The sequence below is a fragment of the Scatophagus argus genome, chromosome 17 (assembly GCF_020382885.2).
Source record: "Scatophagus argus isolate fScaArg1 chromosome 17, fScaArg1.pri, whole genome shotgun sequence".
Lineage (NCBI taxonomy): Eukaryota > Metazoa > Chordata > Actinopteri > Scatophagidae > Scatophagus > Scatophagus argus.
In genome coordinates, this window is record NC_058509.1 from 8,410,130 (window position 1) to 8,426,728 (window position 16,599).

General features: G+C 41.2%; 2 protein-coding genes and 1 non-coding gene across 6 annotated transcripts in view; 1 reads left to right on the forward strand and 2 right to left on the reverse strand.

The window, feature by feature from the left end:
- ptk2aa (protein tyrosine kinase 2aa) overlaps nucleotides 1-12,336 on the forward strand; it is a 55,806-nt gene extending 43,470 nt beyond the window's left edge. For 2 of the 4 annotated variants that reach the window (XM_046418319.1, XM_046418317.1), the window contains 13 exons: nucleotides 14-218; nucleotides 735-846; nucleotides 965-1,039; nucleotides 2,623-2,730; nucleotides 3,023-3,118; nucleotides 6,422-6,484; nucleotides 7,009-7,048; nucleotides 7,528-7,622; nucleotides 8,186-8,194; nucleotides 9,431-9,586; nucleotides 9,757-9,837; nucleotides 10,355-10,440; nucleotides 10,542-12,336. In XM_046418319.1, coding sequence (XP_046274275.1) covers nucleotides 14-218; nucleotides 735-846; nucleotides 965-1,039; nucleotides 2,623-2,730; nucleotides 3,023-3,118; nucleotides 6,422-6,484; nucleotides 7,009-7,048; nucleotides 7,528-7,622; nucleotides 8,186-8,194; nucleotides 9,431-9,586; nucleotides 9,757-9,837; nucleotides 10,355-10,440; nucleotides 10,542-10,656 — 1,241 coding nt within the window. In that variant the 3' untranslated portion in view covers nucleotides 10,657-12,336. The remainder of the gene's footprint in view (nucleotides 1-13; nucleotides 219-734; nucleotides 847-964; nucleotides 1,040-2,622; nucleotides 2,731-3,022; nucleotides 3,119-6,421; nucleotides 6,485-7,008; nucleotides 7,049-7,527; nucleotides 7,623-8,185; nucleotides 8,195-9,430; nucleotides 9,587-9,756; nucleotides 9,838-10,354; nucleotides 10,441-10,541) is intronic. The other 2 variants (XM_046418318.1, XM_046418320.1) reach the window with 1 other exon arrangement.
- A 674-nt stretch (nucleotides 12,337-13,010) lies between these two features.
- Nucleotides 13,011-13,083, reverse strand: trnav-cac. The gene has a single exon. It is a non-coding gene; the product is annotated as a tRNA-Val (tRNA).
- Nucleotides 13,084-14,056: 973 nt separating this feature from the next.
- Nucleotides 14,057-16,422, reverse strand: rplp1 (ribosomal protein, large, P1). Its single transcript, XM_046418322.1, has 4 exons — nucleotides 16,212-16,422; nucleotides 15,255-15,329; nucleotides 14,604-14,712; nucleotides 14,057-14,182 (listed from the first exon to the last, which is right to left on the reverse strand). The coding sequence occupies exons 1-4, from the start codon at nucleotides 16,281-16,283 to the stop codon at nucleotides 14,100-14,102; spliced, it is 339 nt and encodes a 112-aa protein (XP_046274278.1). The 5' UTR covers nucleotides 16,284-16,422; the 3' UTR covers nucleotides 14,057-14,099.
- Between the last annotated feature and the right edge of the window lie 177 nt (nucleotides 16,423-16,599).

Below are 16,599 nucleotides of genomic sequence, written 5' to 3' on the forward strand. Positions count from 1 at the left end.
CCGTCTCTCTCAGGTGTGTGCATGTGGGAGATCTTGATGTACGGCATCAAGCCTTTCCAGGGGGTGAAGAACAACGACGTGATTGGCAGGATAGAGAACGGCGAGCGATTGGCTATGCCTCCTCAATGCCCGCCCACCCTCTACAGTTTGATGACCAAATGCTGGGCCTATGACCCCAGCAAGCGGCCGCGATTCACCGAACTCAAAACACAACTCAGGTGCTTAAAGATTTTTCTTAGTTTATGCTTGTCATGTGTTGAATATTACTAAGTGATACTAATATTATAGAAATAGAAATGCTTTTCTAATAGGCTCGGCGTGAAGTGAATGGTGCTACGATTTCCAGTGTTTTTAATTGTGCTTGCATGTTGCATAGTCTGTCTGTTTATTTATTTATTATTTTGTCATAAGTTGTGTAGCATTGTTTCACATCAAGATGTCAGACTAAAAGTAAAACAAGCAGAGCGTGACACTTTGAGCTCTGGGTAACTGACAACATTTTTCACCATTTTCCTAATTTTACAAATCAGTCAGTTAATCAAGAAACTGATCAGTACACTAAGCCATAATTAAAATAGTTACAGCTGTCTCCAACCTAAACAGTAAAATCCCACAGTAAAATACTGTTGCATTAATGAGTAACAGTAAGATAATGATTTAATATATAATAACATAACGAGGGGTCACACTTTTAAAATTATGATTATGATGAGTTATGATTATTGTTTTTGTAGCACCATACTGGAGGAAGAGAAGCTTCAGCAAGAGGAGAGACTTCGAATGGAGATGAGGAGACAAGTGACCGTGTCCTGGGACTCTGGAGGGTCTGATGAAGCACCGCCAAAAGTAAGATTTTACTGTCTTATTAACTCACTTATCTCTGGTTATTTTTTTGTACTTCAGCGCTTGTGTTTGTCACGGCTGATAAACACAAACAAACTGCTGTCTTTCTGTCTGTCTGTAGCCCAGTAGACCAGGCTACCCCAGTCCTCGCTCCAGTGAGGGCTTCTTCTCCAGTCCCCAGCTCAACCACTTCCCGGTACAGCAAACACACACGCACACGCACACACACACACACACACACACACACAGCTCCCATAGTGGGAAAACTGTTCTCATCTGTTCCTTCTCATCCACTGTGCCTGCAGCAGTGTTTTTCTATGACTTCCAGAGGTTTTAGGTGGCGACAGCAGCAAGCGTGAAGGAGGACAGAGAGGAAGATGTTTGAATTCAGTGGACTCTGAGCCATCTTGTGTCCAGCAGTTAAACTTGTGAAATGAAAAACATTTGCTTATTCGTACATTTTGGAATTTTTAATGAGAGAAAGGAATACGAATATGAAAGGAGATGGCAATTTATATGCCTTAATACGTGTGTGGAGAGGATCTTCAACTCCTTGGCAGCGTAATGTTTAAGAAAAGTCTAAATCTTTCTCATTGTCAGCTTGTTTGTATTTTTATATATTCAGTTTTTTAATGGTCAAATTTCACACTAATGTTATTGCAGAGCTTTGTAGGAATGTGAAATATGATAATTGATGTTCGCAAAGGAACTAGGAAAAAATATGTCCAGTATAACCACATGAAACAATTTCTCATTGTTCTTTTGTACAACAACAACAACAACAACAACGGTTAAGTAAGTAGAACAGCAAACAAAAATTATCTTGTGAAGAAGCTAAGGTCTGGAAAAAACATGCTGTGTGTCGTTTTAAATCACAACTTTGAAGTACTTCTGCTTTCATGAAAGATGCATTAATCAAAAGTTTCAAAAACATACCGATATATTTTCATCGTCCACTACTGGAACCATCTTTTGTCAGGTTCTATAAATCTCTCTTTTAAATATCAAATTGATCTTGATCTCTGAGGTGTCCAGGTTGAGCCCGGTCCTCACTGTAAAGGTAAACTCAGTATTGCGTCCCAGAAGACAGGCTGCGTTGGAGGACAAGTGGACGTGTGTCAAAGTCTGGAAGAGAAATGTGAAGGCACAGAAAACGAGAGAGACTTTGAGTGCAGTCATTCCACTCCTCATAAACCGAGCAGACAGCAGGCATTTCCTGTAGTGCTAAAAGACACACACACACACACACACTCCAGCTCTTTTAGCAGTAAGCTTCTCTCTCTCTCATCCTTATAAGGACTGTATAATTCTAACTGCTGTTTAAATCAAAAAGTGGAAATAACAACTACATGTTTTGGTAATGTGTTACACAGCAGACTGGGAGCAGCTGAAGTGCTGTGCAGGAATTCCCCTTGATTCTTTGAGGATTGATGTTATTGATTGATTATGATTTCCTGATTATTCACTTTAACCCTTTCTATGAGTCTTTGACATCTGGTTGCCATGTATATCATGATTTTTGTGTCCAGACGGGAAGGATAAAGCAGTTTGATTTATTATCGTAGAAAATGTTAGTCAGTTTACTTTCGTGCATGTGCCTTTGCTGTACACGTTTTATGTTGTTGTTTATTGCATTTAGTTGAGTTTTTCAGTCCTGTTTTCTCCAAAGCCAAGCTTTTTTGGATCATAAAAACATCACTAACCAACTAGAAACTAATTCAGGTGATTTTTTTTTTTTTTTTTTGCATTTCCTCTCTGTTTCTTTCTGTCCTCCTTCAGCCGTCAGCCCATGGTGGTGTAGGAGGAGTAGGAGGCAGCTACCCTCCTACTGATTCCTGGAATCAGCACAGATCTGAACACACTGCACTGTGGAGCCCGAACATGGAGGTACGCACACGACACATAAAAATGCACCTGAATGCACTCTCAGGAGGGCATCTAAGTAATATAACTGAACCCGTTGAACAGGTTTTCTCAGAGTCTTGAACAACCCAGAGCTCAACTTTTCATTTTGATTAAACTTAGCAGGTGACATTACAATGGTGAGATGCTGGAGCTTCAAGCATTTGGTGAAGATGTTTTTTGTTTTTTTCATGCAGACTGCAGTGTTCTGTGCAGGTGGAATAAAGAAACTGCAGCCAAGAGACAATTCACATTTCAGCATCCATGTTTTCCACAGGACAGTGGCCAGGCCCTGATGGAGGAGAGGCTGATGATGCAGCAGCAGCAGATGGAGGACGACCAGCGGTGGCTGGAGCAGGAGGAGAGCTTCATGGTAACGCACAAACACAGAGATATTTTTCTATGTATAAGTTACTGTTTTTAGTTTTTCTCTGTGTACTATGACAGTATTATTAACCAAACATCACCTGCAGTAGCAAATAGACCGTTAAAGGGAAATTCCAGTATTTGTCAAGCGTGTCATTCTGTCTGTGTGCCATCAGAGGAAGATTTTTCTTCTTCTGTTGTGTTGCTTTGACCTCACCACCTCTGTTGTAGACATTTAAAGAAACGGAACCCTGCAAATAAGATTTTAAGAGTAGGTTTTCCAGAGAAATGTCAGTTTCACCTAAATAATGTCAATAATTTGTGTCAAAGTCAAACTGACTGTAAATACAGAAAGCAGCTCCCACGATTAGCGATTGTCACTCATGAGACAGGGGTCTACTTCTGAGGAAACTAGCTTTAGCTGCTTCTCAACCTGCCGGCTGTGACGTGCTGTTTATTTAGTGTGTGTGTGTGTGTGCTTGTGAAGCAGTAGCAAATGTTATGTTACTGTCTTCCACTCATATTCAAGAACATAAAGTGGACTGGCTGGTTGTCTTATAATCAGAATACAATGCTCAGCCAAAGGACGGGTGTATTACAGGTAAGATCATGTTGTTAACACGATGGATGCTGAAATATTTAAACTGAAATTAAACCGAAAAAGCATTACATCCCAAAAAATACCTAAACTGACACAAGGAAATCAAAAATATTTGTAATCCAAAAACTCCTGGATGTTGAGAAAGTGTCACATACCGAAGTTGTTATGGCTGACAGGATGTCATGTTAAGATGCGTTTTTGCAGTATGTCCATTTAGTACATGGACACCTTTATGTGTTTGGTTGTTGCCAGATGAGCTGCAGAAGTTCTTTCTCAGTTATACTTGATTTATCTCATCAGACACTGAGACATCCCCGAAAGGAGCCAAATCACCACTTTTGCAAAACAAGTCTGTTTTTCTTCTTTCTCTGGTTCAAATAGTTTTTTTCCCTCTTGCCTTGATGGGCTGTTTTCATTTTGAGCCAGGTGTAGGAGAGCTGAAAGACAGAAAGGGAGAGAGAAAAACCACAGAGATGAGTGATGAGGGATAAGACTTCATGTCCCCACTCTTCGTCTGTCATACTTTCAAGGCACATTTATAGCTTCACAGAAGAGGAAATCTCATGACGGACCTGGCAGACTGAATTTCAGATCTTATTTTTTTGGGAACCCCTGCCTGGCCGGTTTCTTTCCTGGCTGATTTGTTCACTTGATGCACCAGTTCCTGTCTGCACTCACCTTCACAAAGATTTGGTTAGACTATGCTTTAAGGCTGGGGGCACAAAAAGGCACTCGAATAAAATATCAGGCTCTTTGATGGCCAACAGAAAGACAGCTGCCTTCCTGAGGGACTTTCTTCATTTCCCATGATGCACTGCCATCAACCCCAGAAGTCATTTCATGCAAACAAAAAGTAAAAGTCAGTGTGGGGTCTTAATTTTATTCTAATCTGATAATATCGCCGTTCTGGTAGTCGAAAAACAACAAACTGTTCACATCTTAAACAACTTTAAATCTTTGTTGTTTTTGCTTTGTGTGTCTCAAAAGAGACAAAGCAGGACAATCCAGGTGAAAACATTTGTTTCTTATTACCTGCTCTCCCTTCATCATGTTTTAGGTCTAAATATAGAATGAAAGCAATTAAAGATTTGTAGCACCATCGCTGTACTAAAGTGCGATTTTGAGTGAGACCTCTTGATTCTTCTAATACAGTTACTTGTCATGTACATTTCAGAGTGAATCGTTGTGTGTGATTGCACATTATTGCCTAACATTAGCTTCATTTCAGCTAGCTGCATTAAATTACACAGCAATGCATCAGTAACAGTAATCCAATATTATAATCTATATTTGATGTTTAATACTGTTAGGGGATAATCTGCTTTTTAATGGTTACCAGACTGGGCTTGTGTACTGACGCAAATGTATGAATGCAGGGCTTTTACTCGTATTATGTTTACACTGAGGTATTAATACTTGTACTGAAGTTAGATCTCAATACTTCTACCTCTGTAAAGTCTGAATAACTTGCATCAGTGAAATGTCAAGTAAACCAACCGAGGAGCTGGCGGGAATGAAAACGAGCAGTGAGAGGGAAAGTAAGGCCTGAAAAGAAAGAGATGGAAGTTTGCAAGGAGGAACGAGAGTGCAGGACAGAAGGAGGGAGAAAGGAAGTGGGATTGGCAAGAGCCGTGAAGAGGGTGGAACGAACAAGGAGTTCACCCATCAGGGAGGGAGAAACAAACAGAGGGGAACGGAGGGAGATGCAGAGAGATGGAAAAAGTGGGAGGGAGAATCTGAGAGACTGAGGGAGAGAAAAAGAGAGGAGAGCGACGCGTTGGGATCTTTTCTCTTCAGGATTTTGTCTCTGTGGCTCAGTGGAGCTTTTCCTCCTCTGGAAAACTCTCTCTCTCTTTCTTTTGCTTTCTCTATCTTTTCCTCCCCTTCCATTCTTCTCTGACTCAATTTTTCTGTCTCTCTCAGTTCATTTCTCTCAGTCTCTGCTGCATCTCCTGCGTTCTTATCGTCGCCCATCTCTCTCTCTCTCTCTCCCAGTTTCTCCCTCCGTCCTTCCCTCTGTCTGTCTGTCTGTCTGTCTGTCTTAAGTTTTTCTTTGCTTCTGTCTCTCTTTCTCTCATACTTTCCTTCCCCATCTCCGCCCTTCTTTCGATGGCCTCCACTCTCTGCTTTCCTCCTCCCGTCTTCTTCAGCCTCTATTCTCCCAGGATGCATCTCTTCAAGGCGTGCTTCACCAAAACGGTACTGAAACAGAAGGAGAGCGGGTGCTGGCAGTCATGCTTGGTTTTAGTGGTGCAAATGTGGGCAGGGTTTTCTAATGTTGCTGTTTGCTGTTGACTGAATGGAGTGAGCAGACTCTGCTGTGTGAACAGGATAGTGTTTATTTCTTCCTCGCTAACTTGATGACGATGTTCACTTTGTGATGCAGTGCAGACAGAAAAATGAGAGACTACTGCAGGGACATATTCATTGGTGGGATTTGAGTTCTGTCCAATCATTTCGCTGGTCAGTTGTGCATTTTTCTGTTGATTTGTGGTGTTTGGTTAGCAAGTGATAACTGTAGATGCTTTGCATAAAGTTTTTATTTCTGTACCTTGCAGGTTACAACTAATTGTGTTTGGTTTTTCGTGTTTTTCCTTTGTTTGTGAATGCCCCATGCTTTTTTAAACCAAGTATTAACACATGCTTGGTTCTGACTTTTATGTTTAAAATGCTTCCTTTAAATTTGTCTTCTGTCACGTTTTCCTGCAGAAGACAGAGTCCAGAAACAGCAGAGGAAGCATGGACAGAGAGGACGGCACACTACAGGCACCGGTAAGAACAAAGGAGGAGGGAAAAAGAAGAGGAAAGGAGGAATAAAAAATAGAAAAAGTGCAAAGGGGAAAGTATTCAGTCCACCAGGCAGAGAGACAGACGGAGTCAGACAGACGGCGAGAGGGGAAATACAGAGGCTGGGAGAAAGTATTTGTGTCTGTGTGCCAGGGAGGGCACTGCCCACACACCAACCACATGACCACAAAGGACTTATGGGAACTTTAAAACCACAGACTCTGCACAGTCCCATTTTGCTGTAAATGTGAGTTATAATATCCTAAAGGACGATTTTTCAGCAGTAACCTTATCTGCTCCTCACTGTACACTGTAACCAGCTGTAACTGCAGCTCATTGATGGCACTGTAAACATTGCATCAGTATCTCGGTCCAAGTTTATCCTCTTCTTCAAAGAGTTTGTCTCCTTTAACGGTTATTTAATGATTATGGATGACTGAAGGTTTGCCTCTCATTAACCTGCGTGCGTGTGTGTGTGTGTGTGTGTGTGTGTGTGTGTATTTGCACAGAGTGGAAGCCAGCATATCTACCAGCCTGTAGGGAAACCAGGTAAGAGAACTAATATACTGATTTAAAAATAAATATCCCACATGGAAAATCTTATTTAGGTAAAAGTAGGGACATATGATCAAATGTAGTTGTTGTACAAATTTCTTTTCAGAGAGTAATATCATTTACTGAGGCTACTATATTGCAATATTGGAGTAGTTTTATACTGTTGGATAGTAAAATCTCACATTTCATATATTTTCTATGTTAAATCATAATCAGTATAGATATTTATTATATATAGCACTCTGAAATGTGGTGGAGTGTAAGCTTAAGTAACATTAATAGAAAAACTCATAGCAAAAGTGCCTTTAGAATTGTATTTCAGTGTAGTACTTGAGTAAATGTAAGTAACAATTGTGCCGGCAGGAAGTACCTGTTAGCATGTATGTACTCTGTACTCTATACTGATGATACTTGCCTTACTTAGCATCGTAGCATAATCCATACATACAATACTAACATCCTCCTTTTTTCAGAGCATGTGGCTCCTCCTAAGAAACCACCCCGCCCTGGAGCTCCTGGTCACCTGGCCAGCCTCTGCCCTGTGGACAGCTACAACGAGGGGGTCAAGGTATATGCATGTCAAAACACATGTGGGCCATGAACAGTTAATCTCCTAAAAATAGAATTTATTCCCCAGTTTCTAAATGATCACATGTAATCCGTTAAAGATTTTCTTTGTGCTCTTGTTAGCCTCTTTCACTTATGGAAGCCTGGCAGTGCTGTATTTTATTGTGTTAATCTTGCATGCTTTGTTTGGACATTCCCATTCTAGCATATTGTTTTTCAGTTGACTTCAACGCTGTTGATGGATTGCATGCTGCACCACCAGTGGTTGGCTTTGGCCTAATGTGCTGTCCCTCTTCTCTCCTCCCTTTACTCCTTTTTCCCCCCATCTGTCATCAACATCCATGCATTCATTCTATTTGATTCCCTTGAACATCCTGCCATCTTCTCATTCCCTGTCCTGCATTTTTGACCTGCTATTCTGCATCCATCTGTCCACCAATCAATCTGCCAAACCCTTTTCCCTGCCTTCACCACCTGCACACCCCAAACCCCTTCATCCTTTTCCCTGTCAAACCCCCATCCACCCAAATGCACCTCTCTCCCATCTCCTCAACCTCCCTATAGCCGTGGAGGGTAAGCTGACCTTTGTGTGTGTCTGTTGTCTCTCTAGAGTTAGTTAGCTGCTAGTTATCGTTATTATCGTGAGCTAAGAAGCTTTCTGAAGCTCTCTTCATTGTACTCAAGTTATTTTTCTTTACCAGAGACAGAACAAAATATCATTCGTAGCACAAAAAATGGGGAGCAGCCTTTGTGGCCAGGTAATCTCAACTGGAGCTTTCAGATGCATCTCATATCATCAGCAAAGATGGTAAAAACTGTGAGATGTGATAGGAAGCTCAAAAACTCTGATAAGTCGACCTTAGATTATTTTGTTGCAAATTAAACATTATTAGCTATCCCCCCATTCAAAGTAAAGCATAGTACTAGTTTCATGTTAATAAGCTGGCTTTAGGCTTGTAGTCGCCGTAGCCAGTAGCAGTAGAGTATTGAATAAAAAATAATCTTGGTAAAGAAAAATAAAAAATATAGAAGTCACTGTCAGTAGATCAATAGACACACTGTGAGCTGATCACTGTCTTCCATTGCATCCTTAGATGCTAAATGTAGTTTAATTATTGTAGTTCATAGGTTTGATGTAGAAGGTCATCCACCCAAAATATACATTGATTTTTATTTTTTTTTTGTTGTTGTTCCTCTGAAGATGAGAATCTGTGGGATGTGTTTGTCTTATTATAGACTGTGATGATGGTTTTAACCAGATTCCTGGCTCCTAATAAAGAGATTTTTCACTTAAATCAAGCTCTCTACTGAGCAAGGTTTTGTGAACATTTATTAAACCTGCATCAGAGATTTTTGGCCAAGGGGGAGCAGAAAGACAAAAACAAACCACAGACATTCAGCAGGCATACTGAACTTCAGGGGTGTGTTTTGGTTGCGTGAGCAGCCCTTTCCCATTACACTAAAAATATTGTTTTGTGTCCTGCCACATTACACTAACAATCCTACACACTCCCCTGCCATAGTAGAAAACTTGTATGTGTAAGTGGTGAAACTGCATGTAGACAGAAATAACAAGAAGTGTGTGTGTGTGTGTGTGTTAGAGAGAGAAAGAGGTTGAGTGTGTGAATGTAGTCAGACACTGCCTCCCAGTGTTGAGTCTGTCTAACTACAGCCACATGTTGGCCCTGATGGAAGATACGACTTTAAATTAAACATATCATGCTAATAGTAATACAGCGTCTCAAGGGAATCCATTTAATACACTTAGAGGCTCATTATAATAACTCTTTGAACTTTTCACTGGTCCAGCTGCAGCCTCAGGAGATCAGCCCGCCCCCCACCGCCAATTTGGATCGTTCGAACGACAAAGTGTACGAGAATGTGACGGGGTTGGTTAAAGCTGTGATTGAGATGTCCAACAGGATTCAACCCGCAGCCCCAGAGGAGTATGTCCCAATGGTCAAGGTAGGATCAATACCAAAAAGAACAAGTCAGAGACATTTTAGCTTTAAATGTTTTAACGGCGCAGTTTAAATTTAAAGGTAACAAATTTAACATCCATCATCATGAACAGATTCAAAAGTGTGTATTAATTATTATTACTGACTTAAAAAAAATATGTGTGTGTTTGATAGGAAGTGGGTCTGGCGCTGAGGACTCTGCTAGCAACAGTGGATGAGACACTTCCTGTGCTGCCAGCCAGCACACACAGAGAGGTTAACACACACACACACACACGTTAAAATTCCCTGACCATTGTCAGTAGAAGTGCCTCAGAGTAAAATCACTGGGGGAAAAAATGACTAATTTTCTATGTTCTGATGTGATTTCATGTGTATTAAAAATAAATGTAAATATAAATACAATATAGATAATACAATAAACATAAACGCCTCACTCCTCTTCTGGCAGTGACAGTAAATGCACCATATGTTCATATGTAAAGGTCGCACACTGCAGGTTGAAATTGAATTTCATGTTCCCTACTGACTCATAACATACAAAGTGGTGTGTCTGTCCCATCTGAAACAATGCACTACTCCTTGTAGTAAAACACATGAACTCTGTGTGACCTAAATACTGTTGTAGGAGCAAAACAAAACTGCCTAAATTATGGAGGGGAGAAAGTGGAGTATGTAATTATGTGGCCCAGAAGCTTTATTCTATTTATTCCCTTTGTGTTCTTTTTCATTTGGAAAATGTCATGTTGACATTTTGTTTGTATTATGACAGATTGAGATGGCCCAGAAGCTGTTGAATTCAGATCTGGCTGAGCTGATATCAAAGATGAAACTGGCCCAACAGTATGTCATGACAAGGTAGGTAGAAATACAGTGAATGTGTTTTACTGCTAAAAACGATTAACAGCTTCCTTCACAGCAGTGGCGACGCAGTGAATCGTCTTCTCTGTTCCTGACAGTTTACAAAAGGACTACAAGAAACACATGCTAATGGCAGCTCACGCCCTCGCAGTCGATGCCAAGAACCTGCTGGATGTCATCGACCAATCACGACTCAAGATGATCAGGATTTAATTGGAAAGAGTTTCTGCGTGCGGTAGCTCCTAGCCAATCACAAACGAGAACATTTGGATGGATATCAGTGATGGATGGATGGAAAAAAGATGAACTTCTGGAGACAGCAGACATGACTGACTGAAACAATCAGCGCCCTCTTCTCCTCCAACATTCGTCGTTTCCTTTTTCCACTCCGCCGACGGCCATGTTTTGGTCGATATTGTGTTGTTTTGTACTTTCGTTGCATTATTTTGTTTTGTATCCAGAGAAACGCTCTTCTTCTCCCCACCACGTATCCTCAGATGAATTCAAAAAAAGAAAAAAGAAAAAAAAAATCATCCATTGCTACTTTTTAATATTTTAATGTCGCAGAGGTTCACTTGAAGGGAACTGCAGAGATATTTTGGTGAATGGATGCTCCAAAATCTGACGCTTAAACACTAAACTCCAAGTGTGCAGGATGTAACAACTGGAACTGAAGTGACAGGATTAAGGATGATGATGAAGACAATATGATGATGATGATGATGATGTTGTTTAAACATGCTTTTATATCATTATTAATTGTTATTATTATTACTATTTTCAGCCTCGTCTCTCACAGTATGTGTCTGTGTCTGCTTTTCAGTCTTACTCTTAAAAATTGTATGGGCAAAAAGTCATTGATTTACAGCTTCTGATGTTTTCAAGTCTTTTTCTCATCTGCTCTCTAGTTCTCTTTATCTCAGGCATCAAAAGATCGCATAGAAAAATTAAATATATAAAGCTGAATTTTGAAGAACAAACTAAAAGTCACAGGCCACTTTTTCTTAAGTTAACTTGCATAGTAAATATACAAAGAAGCTATATTTTTAACACGTCTCTGAGGCATGAATTGTTAGTGAATAAGGGAGAGGGATGAACAGGGGGCAAAGTGGAGGGAGGGCGGAGGGATTGAGTTACAGTGGAGGTGCTGAACCTGTGCCAAATTAGCTGCAATTGACTAAAAAGGAACATTTCACTCAAAATGCTCCATTGTTTTACTCAATAATAACAGTTTTTAGCAGCTGTTTGTCGTTCTTGCATTAAAAAATGTAGAATTGTCGTCAGTAGCGTTCTTGCTTTTGTATGTTCAAGCCATGTATGTTGTGTTGTTGTCCTTCAGTCCTACTCGTAAATGTTCACTCAACAAGAAGCAGCGCAGGCTTTCAGTTGCCACCCCTCTTTGTCAAATTGTCTTTCGTCAGTCCAGGAACTGGATTTTCAGGAACACTTTAACAAAAATCCTGGTTCATATTAAGAGTAGAGTTCAACATTAGTAACAAACAAATGACATTTTCATATACAACTAACTGGACTTAAAGTTATTTGGAGCTCAAGATTTGTTTGTTTTATGGCTGCCTAACAGACTGGTGGACAAAAAGGGTGCATGCCTTGTTCGGGTGGGGTTCGGGTGTTATCATTTAAATTGTTCACCATAACTTTGCTCTTAATCTCTTCTCCATCAGCCCTCCTGTTTTCCTTCCCTGTCTTTTAACCTGATTCTGCCTGTGATACCGTCCCTCCCCTCGGCTTCGGCTTCCTCTCGTCCCTCTCTGATTCGCTCTCCGTTCCGCTGTTCGCTCTCCCCTGAGGTGAACAGTATTCTCAGGAAGGAGTCACATGTAGGTCTTCAGTTGCTAAACCAAGCAAATAAAACACTGTTATCGTTTAAAGAAATCCTTCGTGAGTCTGCTTCTTCAAGTGTGTGTGCTGGGTCTTATGCTCTCTGGTGTCATTTCTGTTCAAATTACTTTGCAGAATCTTAATGTGCTCGGAGAAGAGACAACAAATTTCTGGAGTATTGACATTTTGCTACATTAACTGTCTGACTTGACTGCCAATAATGTATTTAATGTATTTATTAATCAGGCAAATGTACTATTGTACATTTTGTGGTAGGCTTTTAAAATTCATTCTCAACTTTGGAAACAGTAGTTGAGCTAAACAAAAATCTAAAGGTTTTCTTCCAAGCTCATCCTGGAGCTTTCAGCTTTTGCTGCAACTGAGCAAACCTCAACTGAATGGCAAGAAATGTTTAAAGAAAAGTGGACCTTGAGTAATTGAAGTTCTCAGGTCTGGTTTGCATTTGCTACAAACATAACACAAACCTGCTTCTGCTTGATAGCAGGGTGATTAGCTAAACATGCTAGCTAAACGGTGTAGAAAAGATATGAGAAATGCTGCCTTAAGAGCATCATTAACAGGCCATTAAATGTAGATTAATGTAGGCTTTTAGGAGCCGTTTTTCCGTTCCACATTTGACATTATGTCAAATGCTCGTTGGATTTCACAGGTGAACGTGATCTCGCTTGAGTTTGACCTGAAGGAAAAAAAAAAATGAATAAGAAGAGTGTTTCCGCCCGGTTTCGAACCGGGGACCTTTCGCGTGTGAGGCGAACGTGATAACCACTACACTACGGAAACTCACATACGTAGCAATTTGTGCCTCCTGCTTATAACAATACAATATATTATCTTAAAATTAAAAAAGAAGGACCATAAAGAAAATTGACTGACGTCAAGCCGCTACTTTCGCTCACTTTATGATGCTAACAGTCGTGAAATGGTAACCTTAGTATCTTTAAACCAATAGGTCCAACGTACTCAACGCTCGGGCTGGCTAACAGGACTAGCTTGCTATAAGCTAGGTGACAGGTTTGTCACCACCATGCGGTGGTCAGGCAGGTCGGGCTCTTACTGCGGTCTATTACTGGCTTGATAGCATGATAGCAATAACTTGACCGCAGTGGGCTATTCGAGTCACTCGGCAGCTACTTCAGACCATTTTTGTTTATCGTTGGCCTTAACTGACGTGAATAATTGAATAAATGGACGGACCATGTTCACTTTTGTTGGACATTAACGGGTAAGTGACCATAACATGTATTGTAGACCTACAAAGTATAAATATTGGGTTCACACTTAGCTTTTCGATTTTTTTATGGTGATTTGAGCTGTTCACGGTGACAGTGAAACGAGACAGCGGTCCTCTAGGGACCAGGTGTAAATTAAATACAATTGTCCTCCATGTTCATGCTCCTCCAGGCCTGTTCGGGGTCACCTGTCTGACACACCTCAGCCTACGGGTCAATTGGACAGCATTTACTGCAGTGCACACCTTTGTCTCAATTTCTTTTCCCTCATTTCATTCATACTTGCCCACCTCCTCCTTAAATTTGCCTTACTAGCTTTATTATGCCTTACAGAATGATGGACTTTCATAATAGGCTGACAAAATTATGATGACAAATACCCAAACTGTTTTGATCCCCTTAATCCCATTGGTTTTTGCTTATACTGCAATGTGTACCAATAATCTAGTGGAGAACATTAAAGCATCTTAGTGACAGATGATGCACTGATATACCACAGAACAAAAGAATCAGAGAAGGCAAAATCATTTTTGTAGTTTTATTGTGTTTTCTTACAAAACAGCCATTTTAATCAAAGAGACCGAAGCCCATGTCATCGTCGGACTCCTCAGACTCTTCCTTCTTCTCCTCTTTCTTCTCCTCCTCCTTGGCTGTAGGGGTAAACAAGACAGGGTTTGGTTAACGTCAAAACTCTATAATTTAAACATGTCCAAAGATGAGATGGGCTTTTAACAATGCCCCTAAGACACGAAGATGAGGGTCGAGTGGGAGCTCGACTGGGTTCCTTTATCAAAAGTTTTCCCTCTGACTTGAGAAAGTCTTGTGTCGATATAATTTGTAGCAAGACCTCAATGATACCAGTGCTATATCTCGAGAAACTAAACTGTTCCCAGGCTACACCTTAAATGCAGACCAGGTGCTTGTTCTCAGTGCTCCATCTTGCTTGAGTAACATCTTCTGTTTAACTGGTATTCAAAAATAAACTATACAAGTCCAGCCCAGTTGAGTCTGGTCTCGGTACAAATACCGCACGAAAATACAATTGATTATTTTGCCTATCTGTCCAGTTACCTGGGGCGTCACCAGCAGCAGCACCTCCGGCAGCGGGGGCTCCAGCTGGAGCTGCACCTCCGGCTCCAACATTGCAGATCAGGCTGCCAATGTCAACGCTGGTAAGAGCCTACAAAATGACATGAGGTCACAGGTCAGAGTCACGATCCCTACCACAGTACACTCAGATCCTCAACACAGATTCTTAATTCAGTCATGTGTTCAGTCAGTAGTGCTTCTGCTGTTTTTATTTTGACTGTCACGAGCCGCCACGTCAAATCCCAACCCTTGTGTTTGCTCATTTGACAGCATGCTACAGTCGGTGCAATCTTCACTGTACAATCATAGACTAATCCGAAACACTGCCACTTTTAATGTTGCACACGAGTCAAATATTTCCTGTACCACCCCCAAACTAAGCCTTAAAGTAATGAATTCTCAAACACGAGAATTAGATGTAACCCCAGCAGAAATCTGATTGCATGAGACTGTCAAAGGAAGGCAGAGTTCAAGGTACGCTGCCATTTCATAGCTTATCAGACTCTTGCTGACACTTTAAGGACACCAAGTTTACACCCCGCACATGCACAAAACCTTTCATCAGGTTATTTGCAAGAATCTCATCATATCATCAGGACACAACAGTAGTTTAAGTGTGTGTTGTTCTCTCACCTTGGCAAACAGACTTGGCCAGAAGGGCTCCACAGTGACTCCAGCAGCCTTGATCAGGGCATTCAGCTTGTCCTCCTAGAGACACACACACACAAATAAAAAAAACAGTCAATGGTTATAGAAACCACTTAATATGTATATGGTATTTTTTTTATGATAATCGAGTGCTCATTTAATATTATCCCTAAGAAAAACTATTTTCTGGTCCTGCCTTGTGTGGATTTGTTGTTATTCTGCTTCATATTAGCACCTGACCTGCCTGAGGTGTTCAGTGAATCAGACTGCAGGGATGATGACAGTAAACACGTTTTAATTGTGTTTATTACAAGCCTGTTGGTGATTAAGGTGACTGATTATTGCTTCCACACCAGTATAGATGCTGTGCAGGTATCCACGTGTATCAAACCTGTCAAACTGACGTCAGACAACGCACTACAGCCTTATGATGAACGACACAAAGTGACCATGTGCCAGAAAGTGGCAATAAACACCTCCCAACTGTCCTACCGTTCATGCTAACGCCAGCTTCTGACAACATACGCATGGGGTGCTAATGTGGAGATTTACTTAGCATTGGCTAGCACTTGTCATTGAGCGAACGGCCGAGCTAGAACCTCAACTTCTTGGATGTTTAAAAACATGTGGCGACTTAGAACTACAACGTCGTGTTGTAAATATGATCCTTAAATGTCACAGCGCACTCTAGAGCCGCCCGGATACAGAATCGTGGCCTAGCGATAGCTAGCAAAAGGCATGCCGCCATTTATGGACGGAGGATGGGACTGTTTGGACATATGAACACCTGAGCTATTCTAATAGACAACAACCACCCAAACTGACAGCGGAGTTTTTACTGTTTCGGCCTGATCATAAAGGTCTTTCACAGCACGCAACTACTACCGAGGTTCCAGTAAAGACGGACTGGATGAGAAGCCGAGGATAAGCCGGTGTACTTACGGTGACGGTGACTTCATCGTCGTGGAGGATCAGAGCGGAGTAAATGCAAGCGAGCTCGGACACAGAGGCCATCGTAGGTGTTGGCTTTTGTATGTATCGGGTTGGATGCCTAAATTTGACGGTGCTAGTCGCCGGATTGAGGGCCTTAGCTTCGGTAGAAGAACCAAGCACCTTAGGCACGTTCACGTCTTACAGCGGAAAAGGAAAGAGAGAGGGCGGGAGCTTGAGTAATATACTTGCGTCAAGACAGCGTGACCCTGACGTCAGGACGCACACAACGCGGCTGTGGACGGAGTCGATGTTGTTTTCAATGTGGAAAGCTCCCGCTGTTTTTCCTTTGATTATGAAATAAGTTTTCTGCCAAATTGAAAATAATTCCTCAAAGCAA

What these genes read in the sequence shown, in the direction of transcription:
- rplp1 (XM_046418322.1), bottom strand. Translation starts at nt 16,283, where the DNA reads ATGGCCTCTGTGTCCGAGCTCGCTTGCATTTACTCCGCTCTGATCCTC. An exon ending in ACGATGAAGTCACCGTCACC is followed by an intron (nt 15,330 to 16,211) that starts GTAAGTACACCG and finishes GTGTGTCTCTAG; the next exon opens with GAGGACAAGCTGAATGCCCT. An exon ending in TGCTGCTGGTGACGCCCCAG is followed by an intron (nt 14,183 to 14,603) that starts GTAACTGGACAG and finishes TTACCCCTACAG; the next exon opens with CCAAGGAGGAGGAGAAGAAA.